Source organism: Micropterus salmoides, unplaced genomic scaffold (genome assembly GCF_014851395.1).
Source record: "Micropterus salmoides isolate LMB-PRFRI ecotype aquatic unplaced genomic scaffold, ASM1485139v1 Ms_hic_scaffold_16, whole genome shotgun sequence".
Classification (NCBI taxonomy): Eukaryota; Metazoa; Chordata; class Actinopteri; order Centrarchiformes; family Centrarchidae; genus Micropterus; species Micropterus salmoides.
The window spans coordinates 21,251,216-21,275,792 of NW_024040707.1; the positions used below are offsets into that span (position 1 = coordinate 21,251,216).

The 24,577-nt window shown below is 39.8% G+C and overlaps 1 protein-coding gene across 2 annotated transcripts in view; it reads left to right on the forward strand.

The window, feature by feature from the left end:
* cntn3a.1 (contactin 3a, tandem duplicate 1) overlaps positions 1-24,577 on the forward strand; it is a 78,511-nt gene that overhangs the window by 39,835 nt on the left and 14,099 nt on the right. Inside the window, exons 6-13 of one of the 2 annotated variants that reach the window (XM_038723657.1) lie at positions 1,413-1,616; positions 2,295-2,397; positions 2,695-2,879; positions 5,776-5,915; positions 11,302-11,434; positions 13,740-13,890; positions 20,451-20,578; positions 22,954-23,129. In XM_038723657.1, coding sequence (XP_038579585.1) covers positions 1,413-1,616; positions 2,295-2,397; positions 2,695-2,879; positions 5,776-5,915; positions 11,302-11,434; positions 13,740-13,890; positions 20,451-20,578; positions 22,954-23,129 — 1,220 coding nt within the window. The remainder of the gene's footprint in view (positions 1-1,412; positions 1,617-2,294; positions 2,398-2,694; positions 2,880-5,775; positions 5,916-11,301; positions 11,435-13,739; positions 13,891-20,450; positions 20,579-22,953; positions 23,130-24,577) is intronic. The other variant, XM_038723658.1, reaches the window with a different exon arrangement.

Sequence of the window (24,577 nt, forward strand, 5' to 3'; positions counted from 1 at the left end):
CCCCCTAAAGTGCAGGAGTGAAGAATACTGAGTCAGTAGATGAGTGTCCAACTCACGTCTCAATTATTCCCTGTACTGCAGTGCAGAGTCATCGCTTAGACAAGTTTTTACCCACGGCCAAGATTGCTTTTGGGACAGGGATGCAGTATGGTCCAGAGCAATCTATCCTCGTGTCAATATGTCAAAACACCATCATTCCTTTTTATAATGCTGCTGATTGTTAGTGCAAAGCCTCTCTGACTGCACTCCATTTGGTTGATAGTACTGGGAGTCTTTCTCAGAAGCTTGTTATGATAGATGATGAATAGTATACTAGGTGGCACCATACTGAATAACATGATCTGTAATACATTGGTTTTATTGGACATTATACTTTTTTTATGCAGAATCTGCAGCTTAAGGGGTTGATTTAAGGTCCCCTTCTGAGACATGACAGCTAAAGGGGGAGATGCTCGTTGTTTTTTTATGTACAACCACTGTCTCTGTTTTTAAATAAATTCTAAGTAATAAATCCTAAGAAGAGGTATGAAAAAAAAGGCAGATGAAGTCAAACATATGAAATAAAATAAAACAGGGCATAATTTAATGAAGCAGGCCTTCTGTTATTTTAAGCTTAATTTGCACGGGGTGAGTTCACTTTGTACAAATGTGATGCTCTCCTCACTTTTACATGGAAACAACAGCTACAGCTATATAGTACTTGCTGCTGGGGAAGTATTGCTTTAGATACTGGACAGAAGATGAACCCCCCCCCCATGCATGATCACTTGTGCATTCATGTTCTTGATTGGTCAGCGCAGTGTATTTGCTGATGTTTTGTGTTTCAACAGTGATCTTCATGAAATGAATGAGCAAGCTGTGTTTTTTTATGCAGTGCAGTTGTCAATGTGAACATGTAAATATCCCTGTCACTGAGCAGCGCCACTGAAGCAAACTGGACTTCAGTGTCTTGCTTAAGGGTGATTCATTGGTTTAAAGAAAGAGATGAGTGTTAGTTATTAAATCACCACCCCACAACTAATTTTTTGAACCAACTTTTAATGCCACAATATGGCAGAAAAGATCTAAAAATTCCTGCTGTGGATGTAAATAGCTACGTCCCTGAAAAGCCAATCACTCATACTCAGCATCATCATTCCATATCACTCACATAGTGAACCTGTGAAACTTTTACAATATTAAGGGCAATAATCCAATAGTGAGTAAGAGTAATTGCTCTTCAATTATAAATTATATTTTTAATCATGGAAGGCTGAAACTCAGTCCAATCCACTAATTGCTTTATCCCTGAAGGCATTCACTCATGTTGAAGTGATGGGACTGCTGATGAAGCACACATTATCTGTACATGGCTATAGTTGTTATATAAAATGCAAAATGTGTTTTTGACTCATCCCTGACTTTTTTCACAGAACTTTCCTTCACGTGGATCTTCAATGAGTATCCATCGTTTGTCATCCAGGACACACGACGATTTGTGTCCCAGAAGACAGGCAACCTCTACATCGCCAAAGTGGAATCCTCAGATGTGGGCAACTACACTTGTGTAGTTACCAACACGGTCACCAAAAGCAGCGTTCAAGGACCACCAACTCCTCTAGTGCTGCGGGTTGATGGTATGATAACTTTACCCTACGTACTATACATGGAGTACAAAGTAGTGGCAGAGTGATGAATTCTTTTTCATTTTGAAATTGAGGCAGTGCAACTTTCAAATTACAGCTGCAGTGATTTTAGTTAGCGATAGCCTGGCAAGTTGGCAAGTTTTTAGAGGTGAAGGTTTCAGCAAGCGACCATCAATATTGCGGGCTCCAGGCTAACTATTGCCAGCAAATGTAATCATCTATAGCTCTTTTATGTCTTTGACTTGGCTTACAAAAATGAACTTGTCTGTTTAGTGTTTACTGTACTTTTATGGGCGGACAAATGTGATTTTGCAGGGAAAAAATTTGTTTCATGTTGAAACAAGACAGGTTTGTAATTATGATTAGTAGATGATATGTAGACCACCAATATATTACACTCCAGGCCTGGAATGTAATTTATAGAAAATAATTGCCTTTTAAATCACAATCCCAATAGAAAAATCACAAATAATTATTCTCCCTTAAGCCTGTGGACACAGCCTGTGGTTTTCAAAAAAACAGAGTTTAGAATTTCTTTTTGCTAACATAGTCATGGCCTTAACTTTGTTTAGATTTTTTTCCCCCTTGTGACCTTTTCAAGCCTTGAACGGAAGGAATTCCCTTCAGACACACATGGCATCATTTCTATATTTCTCTATATAACTCCAGGAGTGATGGGAGAATACGAGCCAAAGATCGAAGTGCAGTTCCCTGAAGTCGTCCCTGTTGCTAAGAGCTCAACTGTCAAACTGGAATGTTTTGCACTTGGAAAGTACGTCCCTCTGTGTATTATTATGCTACAGTCATGACTATACCGTTAGTTGTTTACTGTACCAATCTAAGCTGCATTGTAATATGTGAAAAAGTGAAGTGATTTTGAGAGCAGAGGATTTGAGTTACCAGTTAATGTCTCAGATCAATTAAACATTGACATATTTTGTCAGTGTTTTCCAGTATTCATTGGTTTGCTATATTTTTCTTTCACTAAGATTAATTCATAGATAAAACAATCTTCGTGTGTGTTTTTCATTTTGTGCCCTTGATGTGTGTTATATTTTCATGCCTATAGCCCAGTGCCAACCATCAGCTGGAGAAGAGTGGATGGAGCCTCTTTTGGCAGGAAGGTGGACATAAATAAAGCCAGCGGAGTTTTAGAAATCCCTTACTTCCAGCAGGAGGATGCAGGGATATATGAATGTGTGGCTGAAAACAGCAGAGGAAGAAACTTGGTTAAAGGAAAGCTGTCTTTCTATGGTGAGTAGGAGGACAGTTTGGCTGACTGATCTAAAATGTACTTTACTTCATGTCTATGTCTTGGGAAGAAAATATATCTTATGCCGTCAGCCTGTCAGTTGTCTCGCCAACATATCATGTACATTTATAGACTTTTACCAAATACTATACCCATTGATTCATAGCCTCAGAGATCCACTACTACTGAGCCTGATTGAAAATCTTGCAGAATAAAAGTGTTGCTTTGGTGTGAGTCTCACAAAAAGTTTAATTTGTTGTCATGCAATCTGTAGCTTTTATTAGAACCCATATATAACTGCATCATATAGTGGAATGTGGTAATAAATTAACCTATTACCAGTAGTTCATTTCTGACAAGCTCTTTATTGTGCCAGCAGCTAACATGGAGCCATAGTGTGCCCAGATTTATACCACCTTTCAGGGAGAGGTGATTTTTCCCTCACCAACACTGGACTTATGGCCCATATTCTGAGAAAGCTTTTAATGGCCCTTGATGAAGGGTTTTTATGGTTTCTCTCTCCATTATTTTGCAGTTTATGCATTGATGATGTCTGCCCGCAAGGCCCTGTAGGGATGTGCTTGACTGAAATCATTAAATCCAGATTTTTCTTTCCTGTGAAGGAGGATACCTTTGATATGATAATACTGGATTTTTTGCCGCACCTGTGGGTTAGATGAAATGCTCACAGTAGCTGTAGGTAGGCTGAGGATTAAACATATTTTACTTTAAAGTGAAGTGCCTGCTCATAGAGAAGTGTAGCATCACAGCTCTGGGACTTGATGACTTAAAGGTCCTGAAACAATAGAAAATGGTGTGATCATGTTATGGGCATTTTGTAAACAAGGTCATAATTTTTCAACAACTTGTAGCTATCACTGTCTTGGTACAGTGCTGCATGGCTTCCGCACAATTTCTGTGCTGTAGTTGTGTGGAAGTCACGTTTCTCCTTGTAAGATTTAAGTCCCGTCTCATCTCAAAGCCTCACAGACTGGCCAGCCGCCAGGTGATAAAAATCTGTAATCTCATTTTAAACTCCCATAGACAGGAGCTTGTGGGACATCCATCAACTCTATAGAAGAATGGGAGAATCAATATGGGGATGTGGTGTTTGCAACACCCAACCAATGCGCGCACAGGAACAATAACGGGTGGCCTTTTTTTTTTTCGATTTCCTACTTAATTGTCCTTCTGTAGTTCCAGGGGATTTATGAAATTAGATCATGGTTCAGCAGTTGACTGCATCCGATGGGCTCAGACATGATCACAATGTATAGAAGCCACTTGCATCATGTCTTCTTTCCATTATGCTATTTCTGATGGTCTAATTTGTAATATTATTAACAGGGTTTCATGTACTATTTGTTTCAATTCAGTACTGCTTGCTCGTTTCCGAATATATTTAGTATGCAATTTCTTCTAATAAAAAGAGCTTTTTTTTTGATAACAGAATATTATCTCAATTCGCATATGGGGCTGGCAAACACTCTCTCTCTGTAAGCTTTTTAAAATATTACTTGAATGAAAGAATTTGTTCTTACCAAGTAAAATGCACTTCAGGCAATGCATGCAGCACTGTTACTGAAGATAGGCAATACAAAGAGAAATAATCATTAAGAAACACTTTCATTGGTTTTGAAACACACTGTTGTCTTAGTGCTTCGAGTCATTTTTCTGTCATCGAATGGTTTTGTGACTTTGCCTTTTTTTAAAGATTCTTTTTATTTGCGTTTCCACTTTATTATTTGTGATAGAGGCAGTAGAGAAATAAAGGCACAGAGTCAGATTCGATCCAAGGCCACTGTAGTAAGCACTCCTTGTAAGTAAGCCTTGCACTGTACCAGGCAAGCTACTGTGATTTTGCCTCTTAAGTTGACAGGAACATGGTTTCTAAACACCAACTGTTTCAGACCGGATCAACTTCCATCAACTTCCCGAAAACAAAGCTTTGATCCCCTTATGGGCTCCATAGAGCATATCATGACTGGTTTTAACAGATTTACACTCATAGCCACGTTATGACCTGGTGATAGGAGAGTCTGTATTTTGGATGGAAAGCCCTTGGAGTATTTGTTCTGCTAAAAAGTCCTTGACACTGAATGTACCGCAGATACTGTTCCAGCTGTCACTGTCTCATGTCCCTGGAGAGAGATGAGGCTATTTCAATTGAGAACAATTAATTTCATTATTATTTTTTATTATTACATTATATTATTACTAACACTGCTAGACCAGCCGACCGACTGACTCAACTACCTCGATCCCCTTGACCCTGGCAGGGTTTCCTATATTTATGTGGGCGCTTCACAAGGGCCATAAATCTTCTTACACTGTCACCAGAGATAAGGTGCAAGTCATTTATGTGACACCAGGACAACCATCATAAATATGGAGGCATTTTCTTTATGGATTTCAGATGTTTCAAAAGACAAAAAGGGAATATAACCTGCGTTGTTAACTGCGCTGCAAAAAAACAAAAAGACTACCCTTCCATTGTGAGCATCACAGGAATATACAATATGGTTAGTAAACAGGATTCTTGTAAAAGATCTGCATCATTATACATAAGTCAAGCTGGTTTCAACTATTCACTACTATCCTTCCTAATGTAAGGCTTATACATCCATCCATCCATCTATTATCTGTAACCTCTTGTCCTTACACGGTTGCAACCTAAGCTTAGGCAGTTGTTTTAATTTATGTATTCTTCTGGAGGTCAGATTTTGGTTAAGTGGAAGTGGATTTATGATTTGTGTCCCCGGATGCTTCTCTAATGAACTAATTGCAAAGCTTGGTTGGTTCATTGATTTATCCTAAAACTGCTGCATACCGGTAATGCGGAAGCATTTGTGTAGCGTTAAAGTGTTCATTTACAGTATGTGGTATGTGACCTCACAGCTGCACCTCACTTGACTGAGAAGCCTCAGGATGTTCAGAAGACCATTGATGACACTCTGGTGTGGGAATGCAAAGCCACTGCCAAGCCCAAACCCTCATACCGCTGGCTGAAGAACGGGGAGCCGCTGGACCCCATGGAGGTAGGGTTTTTTCTTAACCTGAGGTTTTCTTTTCTTTTTTTACTGCTTTTAATGACGAAAACAAGTATGAACAACAGGAACTTGAGAATGATCCACATTTCCTTTGACCATGCAACACTAACCCCCTAATAGCACATAAATGATGGAAAGACACATAATCAGTCAAAAGCGCACACCACCCTTTCATATATTCATATATTTACCACTTTATCGTTCCCATCCACGTTTAAGCCAGAAGTCACAATGTCCCCAGACAAATACATACAAATATATACTTTTTGTATACTGTATTATACATCTGGGTCCATGAGGGCGCATGAGACCTGTGCTAGGTACAAGAAAAGAAATTAAAAAAATGATTGATTTGTGCTCTTTAACTTTAATCAGAATCAAATCTTATAAAGGTGTGCAGCATTTGTTTGCCAACAAACTCATTAAGACTACTGAAGGCTGCAAGGCTTAGTCTAACAGGCTTGTATTTAAATGGTATTGTTATTGTTAGCATTGTTATTGTGTCGATATGATTTTCATTACAACAGCCCCTGGGCAGTTGAGTTGGTGGAGATGAACGTAATTTAATGCGTACGATGAAAGAAGATAAGATTACTGTAGCTTCAGAGCCATCTTACTTAAAGCATGCACTGTGTGTTACCCCACTGTTTTGTGGATTAATTTGCTTAGAAGCAAGTAATGGTTACAACTCATACTGTAGGCTTGTACTTGGCAAGAACATGTCAATTTCAAATGGCTGTGTTTGCTTGGGACTAAATTTGGCATCAAAGTGTGTGTGTATGTGTATGTGTGTTGGGGGAGGGTGTTTGTATGTGTTTTGCAAAGAAGCCAAAGTGATGCCATTTTCTGCCTGTCATCAACCAGGGACTCGACAATTTAGCGCTCAATCTCTCCTATCTGCTACTCTCAATTTTATCATTAAGTCTCTTCTATCTAGGGAGGGTGAAAACTGCCTTATCATCCAAAATACATTTCACATGTAGGCAATTTGCCTTGTTTTGTGTTATTTTGCTGCTGAGTGACGGTGCTTTCTGCCTAAAAAGAACGGCTGAATTACAGTCACTGATAGTGTCAGTGTTTGGATTGGGTAATGAGCCCAAACCACTGTTGCTGTTTTGTTGACCAGATCTTTAAAGGGGTCAGGTGGGTTTAGGTTTTCTGTAACTTGGATTGAGATCTGAGATAATATATGAAATCTGGGGCACTTTAATTACAGTGGTGATTCACAGTGAACATGCAGTGAAGAAGAGTTCTGCACTCTAAATAGTTTGCCATGATGACACAGATGTTATCTACAAATCCTTTATGCGACGAGGCAACATTTTAATCACACATATCCTCTCTCTGTCATGTTATTTGTTAATTTAGAAGGCTCAGACAAAGGTCACTTCCTCTATTTGCCACACATCCTTAACCACAGGAAACCCTTATCACTCCACCTGTGCATCTCCACTATTGATTTGTAAATAACATTGTAAAAAATGCTTTGAGGGGTGGCCAGGGTAACATATTCTCTGTACATGTGGCCATATTAATCAGGTGGGGTGGTACCATTTTCAAAATGCCACCATCAACAGCGGCAACAGTAAATCAATTTCCAGACCCAAAGGTCAGCGATGTAGAGAGAGAGGGAGAAGGAGAGGAAGGCCAAGGGGGCCATTTGTTATTCCTCATTAGAATGGATGAGTCCTCTTCTCTCTTTCTCTCTCACTTTATCTCAGCATCTCTGGTGCTCTCTTTCTTATGCTTTCTTTCAAGCTTTTGTCCTCCCACTTGCCTCCCTCTCTCTCCACCTCATTTTGGGCCCCCTCCAAGGGAATTAAATGGCGCTGAGGAGGGCTGTCACTTCAAAATGTCACCCCGGTGAAACAAGGACCCACTCACGCTTGTATTTTTCCACTCCACCACCAGTTCCCCTTTGTAAGTTACATACACAAGTGTGCGTTTTTTTCTACCTTCGACCTCCAAAGTCTGGGACCTGCCTTCTGAGGAATTCCTGTTATTGTAGCACACATTCTATTGCAATCAGGAATAGGATCTGTACATCACCGGCATACCGCAGAGCGTCCATGATTTGCTGTTTTGCAGCTCAACTTGAAACAGCGCTAGTATCAGAGAAGAGTCAAGCATAATTAATGATAGCCATGAAGCTGACAAATGCCACCATTTGTCTCCAGCGCTAAGGAGATTGTGATAGAGCCACCACTGAGTCTCTGAGGGGTTTTTAACAGGGCAGTGGCTACAGAATAGTGTGGTATGGCAACAACCCATGCACTTACACAGATATCTTTCATCTCTTTCATCCCCTTGGGCCCTTAGATTGTGCAACTTAAAAAGGACCATCTATCTTCTATTCAAAGTCGCTGTGGCTCTCTCCATCTCTCTCTTTCTGTTCCTCTCTCTCTCTGTCATCCTTTTCCACTTGAACACACATATAAGCATCCAGTCCCAGCCAAAAACCCTGGGACTTGTTGTGTTCCACTTGGAAACTGCTGCATCTATCCTCACCCAGGACCCCCTCTGGCGGTGGCTTTAGCGCCAGGTCAGCCGTGTGTCCATTGTGTGCCTGGGCCTCAGAAAGAGCCCTATTTGAAGATCCTCAGCAGTGTCCCTGACTGATGATAAGGGACAGTCCTTGTCTTTTCAAGTGGCAGGGCTGTAATGATTCCAGACGACAGACAGACTGGCGGCAGGACCCTCTGGACTACTTTGTCAGTGACATTAAAAGGTCTAGCTACACTCAATGGGAAAGATCAAGGGCAAGAGCAATGACTGCTGCCACACTTAAATTGACACAACTATAAAAAGGGAGCAGAAAGTAGTGCCAAACCTTGTAAAGGTCAAAAGGAGCAGTAGGAAGAGAAGAACTTTGTTCAGGTGTTGTTATTCCTCTCTGTACTCTGTGTAGGCATTTTTAAAATCCCATGTATTTTATTTTTAAACAAATGGCATCACATGTCAAGCTTTTTTTTTTCTTTTTCTCTCTAAAACTCCATGATACTTTGAGGAGTACAAAATAGCCTACGTGCTGCAGCTTCCTGACTAATTCCTCAGAGGTTTGATTTCAACCACCGTTTGATAATGTCTCAGTGCTATGTTAAGCAGAGGGGGGTTACATCTAGTCACCACGGGCCTATTAAGACCACAGAAAATTAGCAGTGTTTCAATTATCAACCCCCGAGGAGAGAAAAAGTGTGGCTAAAACTTGAATTAGATCAGGCCATTCATCAGAATGAACACAGTTGGCTTTGTGGTACTTAAAATGTCCATATATAGCCCTAATTACCCACCTCAAAGCGGTTTAAGTCCAACATTTTCATATTACACCTAGTATAGGATACTATTATGGCACTAATTGGACTATTTATAAGCGTCCCCTAGATCTGACACATTTCTTACTAAAGTAAAAGCCTAGCCTAGTCTTTAAAGAGAAAACACCAAATAAGATTTCACATCTCAGCTCTCAATCCAAGTTACAGAAAGCTAAACCCACCTGACCCCTTCAAACAAGTAATTCACATGTAATACCTGAGAAGTAATACAATTTACTTTATCTAACTCATTTCTTCACCCATACAAAAACAGAACAATAATGCTACAATCTATTAATAATATAGTAAATCACATACAAACAATCTAAAGACATTTTACCTTGCCAAGTAAAGGAATGTAATGTCCCAAACTAAAAAGTAATGGTATTAATACTGTTTTGCGAAGTATGTTTTTTACAACTGGCCAGGGTAAAACGAGTCAGCCTGTGCTTCACCACTGTAATTGCTACGTAGTGCTGGTAGCTTTCATCGTCCAAAAAGTGTCAAAATTAGAACTTTTAACAGCTTTAAGACTGGGTGGTTAGTTTGTTACATTGACACGAGAGTAAAATTGCCAGGCTTTAAATAGATATAGGATTTGAGGGAATTAAACCGATAACTGGCTTGTGGAATTGAGATGATCCTGTATATCAGAAAACCTTATATCTAGAATGCTTATACTCTGTGCTCTGTTTATATAAGGGCCAGGTGTCAATCCTTTAAAGAATAAACGTCAGATTTGCCAAAGGATCATCCACTGAGGTCTCTCAGACCAGAATGGCTCATGTGAATCTGAGACCAGTTACTGTAACCTATTAACATGCTGTGTGGATGAAAGCTCTGAGAATTTCTCAGCAGAGGCTGATTAAACTGATCTCTTACAAGGTAAATTTATTTGTCATATTACATCAGGGTGGTAAAATAAGATGCAGTTTGTAGTTCCCTTTATGCTACAAAGCAAATGATATAAACACAAATTATATACAGAAATAAATTATTGTGCATGGTGCAGTGTTGAGGATGAATTTAAGAGTCTTATAGCCTGGAGGAAGAAGTTGCTCTGTAGTCTGATGGTGCAACAGCACATACTTCTGTATCTCTTGCCAGACGGCAGCAGGGTGAACAGGCTGTAGCTGGGGTGGGCACGGTCCTTTACTATCCTTTGGGCTCTGTGTAGGCACCTCACCTCACTGATGCTCAGTAGATGGGTACCAATGATGTTCTTAGCAATGTTCTTAGCGGTTTTAATCACCTGCTGCAGAGCCATCCAGTTGGTGATCCAGTTAGGATGCTTTCTATTGCTCATCTGTGAAAGTTGACAAGAAATTGGCACAGGCATTTTGCCTCCTTAAGTTTCCTTACCAAATACAGCGAGGATGTGAGATCCCAGGAACCTAAAACTGTTCCTGCTCCACCTCAGCTCCACTAAGTAACAGGAGTGTGTGTCTTTATCTCCTTTTTCCCAAAATCGACGATGCTCCTTGGTTTTGCTGACACTAAGCAGTAGGTTGTTCTCAATTCACCACTCTGGTGTTCCAGTAAATTTTAATGTTAACAATGGATCAAATGACTGCAGGGAATGTGAAAGAGGTTACTTACTACAAACCATAGAGAGTTATCACCCACTGTTCACCATCTCCCCAACAACAGCAGACAGACACAGTAAGTGACAATCTGGAAACCTAAAAAGGTGGTTAATTTGACAGCTAATTGGCACAATTAACACAATAGACTTACCATATGTGTCATAATATATATTGTCTGTGAAATTTTTTTAGCTTTTTGTTCCACTTCAACCAAGGGTCAAATTAATACAGCATAATACCAAATGGAGACACAATATGATTTTGATAACAGTACTTTCATAACATATGATTAATCAAGGGCCCAAGTCCTTTTAAGGGGCATACAGCAGTCCCAGAACACTGTAGGGAATATTTTTGCATCAGAGGAATCCACTGAAGCTTCTTGCTGACTGTTCATCTTATCTAAACCTGTTTAGTGTTTGTGATCAGGTTAGCACAGCAGATCATGTGGTGTTAAATGTGTGCGCGTGTCTTTAGCAGGACAGGATTCAGGTGAACAACGGAGTGCTGACGATCAGTAACTTGAATTTGGCTGACATCGGCATGTACCAGTGTGTGGCTGAGAACAAGCATGGCCGAATCTTCACCAACGCTGAGCTCCGAGTGATAGGTAAGGCCAAACACACAAGACTTTCTTGCTTTTTGTAAATACATTCAGTGGAGTTGTTCTCATGCCATCTCTTTAATGGCTGTTAGACAGTACATGATAAACACTAAAATTTGGCGAGATGATTCAAGTGCAAAAGCTGCCAAAATAAATACTATCCCAGTCAGGCTCGTGGGGGTGCTATAATTAAAGGTCCACATTTGAGGCCATGTCTCCTACACCCACAGTCATACTGGCAGAACACTTGCTACACATGTCTGAAATTTTGCCAGTTGCATCGCCAAGATAATTTTACAGAAACATTATTCGCCTAATGCTCATGTTTATTGTTGCTCTTTTTCTGTGTTCTTTTATGAACATGTGGCAAAAAAAGGATGGATAGCACATCTAAAGTATAAGCTCAGCTTCCCTCTCTATTTAAATTAAAATTGAGCACATAAAAAGAAAATATGTGTTTCTGTTCTTGTCTTTGTGTTGAGCAGGCTGAGGGAAAAGCCTTCATGTCTTCAGTTCTTTCACCAGTAGTTTGCCTAAAAGAGCACCCTAGTTCTGCTCTCCTAATCAAGTGAATGAGCATCTCCTCATTAACTGCCGTGTTCAGTGTTAAAACAATTTATAATTTTAAAGGCATTGCTATTATAGATTTGGTTATCTTGATTGGAAACATATTAACAGCTAGTCGTCTTAACAGGAATGGAAGGTAACCATGTCCATTTACTCATTGTTTCTTGCAATAATCATTACATTTCCCTTGACCCTTGTCATAATAATTCATAGATTTTAATTTACATGTAACACTTTTGTTGTCACAGTACATTTTTCCAGAATGGCACCAGAAAATCTCCAGTGAGCATTAGTGAAGCACCTATATCTCTAGTGTCTATGGCTGTCATGAAGGACATTTATTTCAGTGTTACTAACTGAAGCAATGTAATAACCACTGAAGATGAACTTCATGCCACAGTTTAGATAACTGACGCAGGACACTGAACATTCTACTTTAAAATGTCAGAAAATTGTGAAAAATGTGATTTTGCCATTGTGATTTCTCAGAGCCCAAGGTGATATCTCAAGCAAAAGTAAAAAATATGAATAAAAAAAAAGAAAATTTGCAAAACAAATAAAAGCAGCAACTCCCCTCATTTGAGAGCCCTGGGCCAGGAAATGTTTGGCTTTTTCTATAATTATATGATCGTGAACATTATGTATAGATTATGTAGATTATGAAATTGTTGTTGATGTCGATCGACTAATGAAATCATCGACTAACCCGGGACTCATCTGCCATGAAAAAAATCTCTACAGCTACACTGATGTATAGTTTTTGTATTACTATTATTGACAGTGTTACGAATGAAACTATTCTAAGTGTCATCATTTTATGTCACCTTCATGAAATGTGGTTTGTTATATCATGCACTAGTGAACTCCATAACAATACACTATAGGAATTTCTTGATTTGTTTATGTGGTCCCGCTACAGTATAGAGGTTTTCTGGTACATTGCTGCATTCATTTGATATACATTAGGATAAGCAAATGTTACGAATATAACTCCTCTAACTCTGGCTTTAAGATATTACGTATATATATAAATCCCACCCATGGGTAATGAGAAAACAAGCATGCTAAGTATCTGTTGTGTTGCAACGCTGGCATTTCACACTTAGTGTCAAGAAATAATTGTGAGGTGCGATGTGTGTATGAGTAAATGCATATCATTGTGTGTGTGTGTTGTTGTGTATGCACGTGCACCGGGATGCGTTGGCAGGTGCTCAGCCATGTCACTGGCGCCAGGCTGTGTGTTCACTTTGAAGAGCTTTCTGCTGAGTCGGTGCGCATACAAAACAGCTCCAGACGACGGCGCCTTAGTAATTAAGGCCTAAAGGAGCAGCAACAAAGCCTCCCTCTCGTTTTACATTTTCTCATTTTTGCTTCAGAGCCCCACGGCTTACTTCTTAATGCATAATGTCCTTCTAAGGAAAATTCATATTGGAAAACCCACCTTCTTTCACATAAAATGTCTTCTTAAAAATGATGTGCCGTGTTTGTTCTCCTACATTTAAGCGTGCGTGTGTGCAGACAAGTGTATGTGTGTTTGTGCAAAGAAGAGGATGTGAGATCTGACCTACCTAATGGATTAAGTGACCTGCATGCTTTTAGGGCGCTCCTCCACTCTCATTTCCTCAATAGCACGACCCCCTTTCCTCCTCTGTCTCCACCAACAGTAAATTAAACCTCATATCTGTTTCTTCTCCTACAGTCTCCCTTACAATACGTAAATTCCTCTCTTTCCTCTTTTCCCCAGCCATCGCTCCAGACTTCTCACAGAACTTACTTAAGGCCCAAACGCTAGCCCGCCAGGGTGGCGATGTTCTGATCGAATGCAAGCCAAGGATGTCTCCTCGGGGTGTGATTTCTTGGAGGAAGGGGAAGGAAGCCCTCAGAGAGAGCCACAGGTAAGAGGCAGTAAGTGCAGTGTGTATGGGAACATTGTTTGTCTGCTTTACTTCTCGAATAATATTTCATTGACTTGTTATTTTATTTTTCCCTACTTGAGATTCATGGTGACAAACTGCGAAGAACAGAACCACAGTGTGACACAAATACAATTTGAATTGCATAACACGTTCTGCAATCCACCACTTTACCCCCGCTATCTACATTTCTCCCCTGAACTCCATTGTACTTTGCTGTCCTGGCTGTGTTCAGAGCTGGTTTCTGCACTGTTTACTTGAGGTAATTGGCCGTTCCTAGACTGCGGCACTTGGATCGATGCGCTGATCCATCAGCTCATTAGCAGCATGTAAGGCCTGGAGGGTCATTAGAGCACAAGGCAGACGATGATCCAAGCTACCATTGAGACATGGAAGATGCAGGCGAAAGCCCAAAAGGACTGATCAATGGCTCGCCGCTGAACAACATACATTCTTGTGTGATAGTGGTGGTGACACCAGGGGAACTAGCTGGACACTGTGTTTTATTAGAAACCAGGTTAAGTACAGATCAATGCAAACCTCTGTGCGCTGCAGAAGAGAGAAAAAAGGAACAAACAAATGTTAATCAGACCAGAAAAAACAGTTCTTCCCCTAAATATATAACGCTGCTCAAGGTAGCATATGTATGATATGTAGTCAGTGATTGATCAGGATTCATGTTTCTTCTCACGTGGCAGCAATCAGAGAGATATGCAGATATAGTAGAAAGCAGCTTCTGAACTATATGGTCTTCATATTATTGGCCACTGATAGACGTGAAGTAGACATATGTTTCCTCTGTTTGACCTGCACAAACAGGAAATCACAGGAAAAATGTACTTGTATGCCTTCATTTTCTGAATTGTCACCATTGCATTGTCACAAGCTTAAACATTCAAAATGATTTAATTGGGAGGAACCAAAGCGCACTAAATTTTGTTACTTTTGAAACCACTAACTGTCAGGCTGGTGTGCTTTTATAATCTTATTGTCTCTCTCATTGTATGAAACACAGTGTGGTCTACAGAATCACTCATTTCCACTTTCTGTTTGGTAACATCGCTGAATGCTGAAATGTAACAGTAGGAGGCAAAGCACACCTGCTGGCACATGTGGTGACATAGTGGGGGTCCAGGTTTCTCATTTGATATGGGATTAATTGTTCTACCGGCTCAGCAGCGTGTTGACACCCAACCTCTGGAATATCCATCTTCACCACAGTGGGATTGCAGCAGGTTTAGTCATGTCACACCTCCCCCTGTCAGACAGTATGTTGAGGAAACTCAATCTGATTGTTAACGCTGATGCCAGGCCGGTTACCTGGTTACATGAGAAAGATGTTTTTATTTGTGGGGGAGCAGCAGAATCCGCTCCAAGATGATGTTTTGCATACACCTGCTTAATGTTGGACCCAGCTTGCAGATTTATCATCCTCTTAAGTATTGAAAGGAAAAATGCATCCATACTGAAATGTGCAATATCAATCACGCCCGTAACAGCGAGATTAGATTAGATTTGAGATTTAACATTACAGCCGAAGTAGGTGAGATGCATACAAGATGTTGACATTATTGCGACATTTCTCGCAAACCTATTCCCCTGCTCCTGGCTCGTTAGCATTTACTTTCCTCCATATCGAAATGGTACTGCTACCACTGCTATTACAGCAGTGGCAAAACACTAATCCATCCCACTGGCTCAACTAAAATACCCATAATTCCTTCTAATCTTCCAGGGATAATGTTTTCAAGGATCTGGAGCAGGGGAGAACAAATCAACTAAGAACAAGGCAGGATCTGATTAGTTAATGAAATCATGCATTGGTGATACCTACATCAGATCATATCCCAGGCATAACAAGATAGCCCTATTACAGGGTTGCTATGCACTTACGCAGGAAGCTATGAGGTTAACGATAAAGTGCTTACCCTAATTTAATTTCACTGCTGACCACTGCCAGTATTTGTAAAACTGATATAGGAAATGGCTCTTAGGAATATTACCTTTAGATTGAACCACTGTGTTTAAGGTTGTTACGTTAAATGTTATATATTGCTTCATCGTGTAATGTGAATCAATTTATAGTCCTGCTACTAAAACATCAAGAGCTTTCTGGATGTGTGGCGCACAACACAGAATGTGCATTGCTAGTGAATGAATCAGAATAAGAATCAGAAATATTTTATTAAAACCCCGAAGGTAAATTCTTGTGTTACAGTTGCACACATTGCACATCAAGGCATAAGAAATATAAATAATAATTGAAAGAAGGTAGATAAAGAAATATATAAATACAGTATAAGGGTATAAATATAAAATATAAATAATAATATAAAGGTGGATATGTACAATATTTACATTATGAAATGATTGTAATGGAGAACACTAACAGTGAATAAATAGCAGCAGAGAATATTGCACATTAATTATTAGACAGATCATATTGCACAAAAATAGATAATAATGTTGAATAACTTACTAAGTGCCAGTTTGTCAGCCACTAAGAGGGAGGAGTTATAGAGCTTGGTGTCCAGAGGCAGGAATGACTTGACTTGGGGGAATGAGTCTTGCACTGAAAGTGCTCCTGTGTTTGAGCAGCACGTCATGGAGTGGGTGGGAGACATTGTCCGAGATGACATATAGTTTGGACAGCATCCTCCTCTCTGTCACCACCGACAGAGAGTCCAGCTCCACCCACACAATGTCACTGGCCTTGCGGATCAGTTTGTTGAGTATGTTAGCGTCCGCTACCCTCAACCTGCTGCCCCAGCATGCAACAGCAAACAGGATAGCACTGGCCACCACAGACTCATAGAACATCCTCAGCCTCCTCAGAAAAGAGAAACGGCTCTGGCCCTCCCTGTAGAGGGCTTGATTGTTCTTGGCCCAGTCCAGTTTATTATCCATGTGCACTCCCAGGTATTTGTAATGAAATAAGCAGTACTTGAGAAATTCAAGTTAATTTTGTAATCCTTTTTAAGTGGTTAAACTTGTGTTTTTCATTTACAGCCCCTTAGTTTTTTGTTACACCATGGAGAGGCGGAGTAGGTTTTTTAGACTACAGCCAGTAGCTCACTTTAACACCGGCCGGTAAAGTGGGGGAGGGTAAAGTGCCTGTTTACTATATCACACTGCTCAAGTTTTATGTACACCACAAATTTCCCCAATACCTTAATTGCTCCAGGGCAGCCTTCGAGAGAAAAGGGAACAAAGTGGAAGCATATCAGACAGCTTATGCACCTTACATCTTTATCTCGGACTGTTCCTTTGTAGCTTTGGTGTGGAGGAAGCCTGACATAGGCTACTGCACAGTTTAATGGCAAGTCTTATCCCTGTGACATCTCATATCCATAACTCTTTGTTATAGTCCATTACAAAGGAAGCCCTCAGTTCAGTTAGGTGAATTTACCCCCGGCTCCACTGGGAATGGGCAATGTAGAAGAGGCTAATGTGTTTTAATTCTTCCAGCCTTTTATGGCGATACAGGTCATGTCTTTATCTTTTTGGGAGGTCCAGGCTGCCTTCAAGGGATCTTTTAGAAATGAGTGTTCAAGCTCTTCTTTTAAACAAGTTACATTTGAAACACCGGCTCAACCCCATTGCACCGCTGTGCAGTTTAGAAGATAAGATGGGAGCTTCTCGTGAGGATTCACAGGGCAAGGCATTTATCATCGGGGTAATTAATTTCCAGGGATTCAAACGTGGTCAGGAAATTGCTCCACGACCACGGTTGAAAGTCAGTATCAAAAATTGGTGGAATATAATTTGACCACATTGGTGTGACATTTGTGACTGACGATTAACTGCGGATAGATTTTCTTCTGTAGCTCGACTGCGTGAAAGAGGTGAAGCTATGGCATTTTGCACTTTGCATCCATCAAAAATGTCAATAACACATTTCTCCCACAAGCGATGTTTACCCAGTGGTATCGTTTCTCTTTCTTTGACAAATTACTCTTTAAGACAGAAATCCCAATGATCGTGAATATCCCCCTTTTGTCAGGTGAACGTGGATCAGAATGTAAGTCTAACAACTGTTTCACATCCTGAAATATTAATAGCCATTGCTTGTTTTCAATAACTTTGATAACACCAGGCCAAATGAATTATTAGCCCAACAAGCAGTGTCTTGTTAGCTCGAGGGAATCCATTTTTAACAGTGTGATATTTTATTGATCCCATTGGGGGATCTCCATCCACTAGGGGGATCAGAGCTGGTGGAGACTGTGTTCTCAGTATCAGCAAGGCACATTCTTGCCTTCAGTGTGAACAACTGAAGTATGGGCTCTGTAGCAGTTAACATGTCCTGCCTCTATTATTATTTTTATTCTCTGGAGACAACAGATATTCAGTGATGATCAGTGAGGGTGACTGATCCTTTACTGACTCCCCATAAAGGCTTTTTAACGAATAGATAACATCTTCCTTATAAATTAATATAATTTAGTTTCATTTTTATTTCTTCCTTTAGTGCTACCTATGATTTACTTCTGTTTTTTGCCTACTAAATTGTTTCATTCTATTCTAATTTCAATATTTGAATATCTGTATGTAGCGTCGAGGGGGCTGCAACTGCATTTCAATGTGCGACCCTGTAATGTATAATGACAATAAGACCGGAACAATTTTTTTTAATTATTAGGACGCTTCTTCTGTAGATCACAACCCACTTACACCTACATCAGCTGTAATTAGTCAAATTAACAGAGGAAATACAAAATTATACAAAATTACAGCTTATTGCTGACACTTCTTTACTTGGACTAACACATTTAAACCGTATTTATTTCACTTTAATTAAGGGAAAGACAGCGATTATTGTATCCTCAAAGCATGATAGAAGCACAGGGAAACTTGGAAACAGAAGGATAATGCAGAAAGTAAGCAGAAGTCATGCTGTCTTTTAAAGGGTTTGATAGATTACCTCCAGTAATTACAGAGATCAAATGAGAGAGAGCAATGAAAATGTGTTTTCTAAACCAGCTGAACTCATGGTAAATAGAATTAATCAAACCACTTATTTTTTATTGTGTGCATCAATCATATGTGACCCCGTCATTCATTTCACTTTTATAAAGTGTTTGGTTGTCTCAGGCATGTGTGGATCTCACCAAACAAGTTTCCCACTTAAGTGTTTCTCATCTTTTATCTTCTATCCTTGACTCTGCTCAAAATGCACTAAATATTTGTCAAAATGATTTCCATTATGCATATTTCAGTGTAAGTTCTTTGTGCACATGATTTCTGTACACACTGTATGCGAGGCCTTGTTGACACTGACATGCTTTTAAGGACTCAGCCCCTCACAAATACTTTCAGTGCTCCTTGAGGGCGCATCAGCTAATCTAAAGTTTAATTTTTCATCTTGGAAATTTGTCTCCTAATGTTCTGCCAGTAACAGAAAAAAGGAGTTCATAATACGTAGTTATGGTTTATAGTTTTATAGTAAAGCACAAATCATAATGCTGTGGTTGTTTGAGTTAAATGAGAAAAACTAAGCTCGGATGGATGAAAATTCATCATTGCTGTGAGATAAAACGGTCAGATGAAATCTAAACATGCAAGTCACAGCAACATGAACGGATTAACTGGAAGCATATGCACTGTATTCAAGCAGTGCCTTGTTGCTGACATATCTTTCAGATTTGGCATTTGGTTACGTCACTCAAGCACCTTGTTGACTGGTTAAGGAGCAGCGGTACATTCTCTGTCAAAGAAAATCTTTGAGGCGTGACTGATGAAGCAAACAGATGAAATGAGAATCTTTGTCATTTTGGCTTGGTGGTGCAATTTGTCATAGAGGTTCAACTTCCTTTTACTGTATTTCCACACAGCCAGGCAGGTAGAATGTGTTTGTTTTTTCGATTAAATCCAAGAACTGCTTGGGTTTGTTGTTGTTTGTACTTTACTCTTAGATTTATTAAAGTTCAGAAGGTTAGAAATGATCAGCTGCAGAACTCTTAGCAGTCAATGCATGTCACTACGTATGAACCTAACAATATTATGAACTACATGATCTCAGTGCTGGTTAAAAAATAGGGATTAATTGACTTGTTTTAGGCTGCAAGTTTTTTAGGAAAGTTCAATGGAAAATCATGTTACTATTACATTTTTGCGTATTTATTTCTGTTCAAGCAAAATAATACTTGTAATATCCATAAACAGTAGATGTATAACATAGTTATTTGATATCTACCCTGAACTCAAAATGAGACTTTCCGCCCATAAAGCCATCTTGCACTGTTCTTTTAAAGTCAGTGCTGCAACATCAAACTGTAACTCTTCATACTGAGCTTCTCCTTACTAAGACTAAAGCACAGGGAGCCAATTAAAATTCACTGAGAGAAACTCCAGGCTAAAATTGAGATGCTTTAGGACACTGGACCTGCTCATTTAGAATAGATTTTTATGCACTTAAAATATATATGGAAATGACAGCCACGCAAGCTTCAAGTAGAGCTGTATTTCAGTTTATCATCCCAACGCTGAAGCACTGCTAATAGGCCTAATATGGTGATACACACTCTTTTTTTAACCCACAGAGTTACTGTGTTGGATAATGGAAGCCTACGGATTTCCAACGTTACTAAAATGGATGCCGGACTCTACACATGTGTAGCCAGAAACCAGTTTGGAGTAGCGAGCAGTGCTGGCAGCCTTTTGGTTAAAGGTAAGATATTATTTTCTTGGCTTCATCAGCCCTTGTGGGTTTACTGTATTTGGGTTTTGCTTGTTTACTGTTATTTTTATCACCATTAGCTGTTTCCTTGGCAACAACTGCTCCTATACTATAAATACATTCAAAATTATGAATATGTTTAATTAAGACAATTTCACTATTGTGCCAATTTGTACAATTACATCAATACCAAACATGTACAAAACATTAACATTTTGCTTTTTTTCATGTATTTTGGGAATGGGGTCGGTAGCTATTTGTTAAAATCTAATGTAATCCATTTGAACATCAGGCTTCTTGCCGGTTTTGTCATCCAACCCTTGTAATAAACTCACACATCATTTATGGTTGTTGGTATTTTGGAGGAACGCAAAACAAAATGATCTGGCAGTCTACGCAAGAGCTGTGAGATGCAGCGACCAGTCCTGCATCTAAAATTAACCAACACTGACCCTCGCCGCACACTTGATGAACAAACAGTGAAACAGAATTGCCATAAAGACTTCCCTCTTCTTTCCTGACAGATATACAGACCAATTAGCTGATTGGCAGTGGCTAGAGGAAGCGAGACATGAGGCTCATTGCATTCATGCACCTCAATGTTTAATTCATCCTTTTGCACGGTGGCTCATAGCCATGCTGGGTTTCGTTTGAGATTTCAATCCCTTTAAATCACACACTTCTGCAGTGCAGTGAATTTTCTAGGTCTTTCTAAAGAGCGGAGTCAACAACAGTACTCTATTAAAATGCCTTTCGGTGATTCCTATTCACAAGATTTTTTGAATTGCAAATTGGCGTGCTTTCTTTTTTTTCCCTCCCAGAAGCCTTTTTACATGTACAAATGAAACTGTTATACAGTGTACTGTATAACGTATGTGTGTGTAATTATAAAATTGGAATGTAAATTACATATTTATTCAAGTACTGTGCTCAAGTTCATATTCAATGAACTATACATGCACAGTAATTTGCGGAATAAGTTTTTATGAAATATTACATACTACAACAGGAAAACTAAATGTCTTTGGTGATAATGACTAAGTAAATGATTAATCTATTATATATCCAAATTATTTCAGTTGATTAAATTGACTGACCAAATTGTTGTCAATTGAAGATGAATTAACTAATTGTTTTTTCCATATAGTTTAAGAGTACTTGTTTAGTTCGTAATTAAAATTGTGAATGTTAAACTGTAAGGACTGTACTGGCCCTAAAGTAAGTTTTCTTTTCTATCCTCCTGTCTAGATAATTGCAGTTAATTGCATTTGACCTGGCTTCCCAGATGCAAATCATTCTTAAGGTTCCACTAGAGGTGGATGTCAGCCACCACTTAATCCCGGATGTGTTATTTTGACATAACTGAACCTCAGGCGTGCTATTCAAGTTTCATTTTCTCAGAATGCAGACAATCAGGCATAACAACACATCCCAGCAATTCCTATGCTAATTCAAATTGAAACATTAAAATCCAGCATATATCTATACATTAAAAACAGCTCTTTAAGGCTGTTTGAAATATACTGTCATTCCATTGGTTTACAGAATAGGAGCTGCCGTGCACGGAGCACACCGTAGGGAATGTGGGAGCCAATTTGTGATTTTCCTTCTAGTCATAACAGGAAATGAGCGTGACAGCTTAGCAAGCGGAAGCAGAAAGTTTTACCCCTCTCATTTTGCATCTGGTGCCAAACTTTCCTAAGACTTACCTGAAATGCACTGCCATGACCAGTTGGTTCTCCTAAGAGGGTGCAAGATAAACAAGCTGGCTTGTTTTGACAGAGCTGAATATAGACCTTTACTCCCCCTGACATGCTGCATTGGCTTGGCTGTCCATTAGATGCTTATGACATGCATGCATAATTCACAATGGACTGGTGTGTGGGCCTCTCAGGCTGTGCTATATTCTCTGCACTGCACCGCTATTGAATGAGACACCCAGCCGAGACAGACCAAAGATTATGTTGATGCGCACCACGCTGAGGATGAAATAGGATGGCTCTTTTGTCTCTGCACAAACACAGCCAAATTATAGACTCTGATCTGACCTGCCGTAATGGTCGACTTTTTCCTTTTGTTTGTTTATTTTACTTCCTCTCTGTCGTTGTTCAGTGATATATAAGACCATGCTCTGATTTATGAAACTCAAAGAAAGAGATGCAATATAAGCTCAATGCCAGAAAAGTAATTTATCTTGTTTGGTCAGGACAGGATTTGTTTTTGAGTGTGGCATGTTTTTGCAATTATTTCCCAGTGTTCAGGGAACATAACGAAAGGACAGTATGGAAAAGGTATATCTACTCTGAAAGAGGAAAGCCAGTCTATCAACACTGCCTCGTTTCTAACTTGGTGCTCTGTGTTTACAGAGCCAACTGTGATCACCAGTCCAGCCGGTCATCTGGACGTGACTGTGGGTGAGAGCATTGTGCTGCCCTGCCAAGTAGCTCATGACCCCACGCTGGACCTCAAGTTTACCTGGTTCTTCAACGAGCAGCTCATCCACTTTGGAAGCCACTGGGCGTATTTTGAAAAAGTTGGTGGGGTAAGTGCAATAATCTCTTTAGATCCTCTGTGTCGTCAGTGTTAGACATGACCTGAAGTTGCTTGATAAGTACACCATACAGGGGTGCTTTAGAAATTGAGTTGAGCTGTTTAAATGACCTTTGAACTTTTCGTTACAGCAGACTACAGAATATATCTGAAGCACCGGATTCTTGTGTTGGCCAAGTAACATTTCCTGAGATAAAAAACAAGTACTTCCATATGTCCTATATCCTTGTGACAATCTGCATGTTTCCACTTGAACATAGTGACTGTGCTTCTTACTTTACCATTTAAAAAAGCTTCCAGCATCTGAAGACAGCCTAAAAGCTAAGCCATATGTAAATAGTTAAAGAAATTAGCTATTTGAAAATTAATACATTTACATCTGATTTCTCTACTGCTTAATTTCAGCGTCATCTTACAAGGAGCCGAGTGTTCGTAACGAATCATAGAGATTCACTGATTTTTTTTTTTTGACTGAACAAACCTGCTCCATGTTTGCCGTTCTGCTTGTTAATAACACCTCCAGTGACAAAGGCAGCAAAAGGCAGAAGTCATTATGCAGTGCTCAGCCATGCATTACATTCCTAATTCCAAATATTTTTTTCTCTTTTAATTAGGAAAAGCAATTATGAGGTAGTGACCTCTTGTTGTTTTTTGCATTCGGCATGATTACAACAAGAGCTTTATAATTGCATGTAGCCTTGCAGTTCATTTAAACAGACTCCTCCACATTAAACACATGCTGCCATGTTGTAATAGAAAGACTATTGACTTATTGAGTGTTGATGATCACATCACTTAAACTTTTCTGATCTATATGGAAAGAGTGCTTCATGAGTGCTTCATTTGTCTTTTGGAGCAGACAATGATATGCTTTTCACTGTTGATAGAGTCTGGTATGAACTCAAGGAGAGTAAAGCTTGTAATATACACTTAGGAAGCAACACTGATTGACAATCAATTTCACATGCTGTTGTGCAAATGGAATAGACAACAGGTGGAAATTATAGGCAATTAGCAAGACACCCCCAATACAGGAGTGGTTCTGCAGGTGGTGACCACAGACCACTTCTCAGTTCCTATGCTTCCTGGCTGATGTTTTGGTCACTTTTGAATGCTGGCGGTGCTTTCACTCTAGTGGTAGCATGAGACGGAGTCTACAACCCACACAAGTGGCTCAGGTAGTGCAGCTCATCCAGGATGGCACATCAATGCGAGCTGTGGCAAGAAGGTTTGCTGTGTCTGTCAGCGTAGTGTCCAGAGCATGGAGACAGGCCAGTACATCAGGAGACGTGGAGGAGGCCGTAGGAGGGCAACAACCCAGCAGCAGGACCGCCACCTCCGCCTTTGTGCAAGGAGGAGCAGGAGGAGCACTGCCAGAGCCCTGCAAAATGACCTCCAGCAGGCCACAAATGTGCATGTGTCTGCTCAAACGGTCAGAAA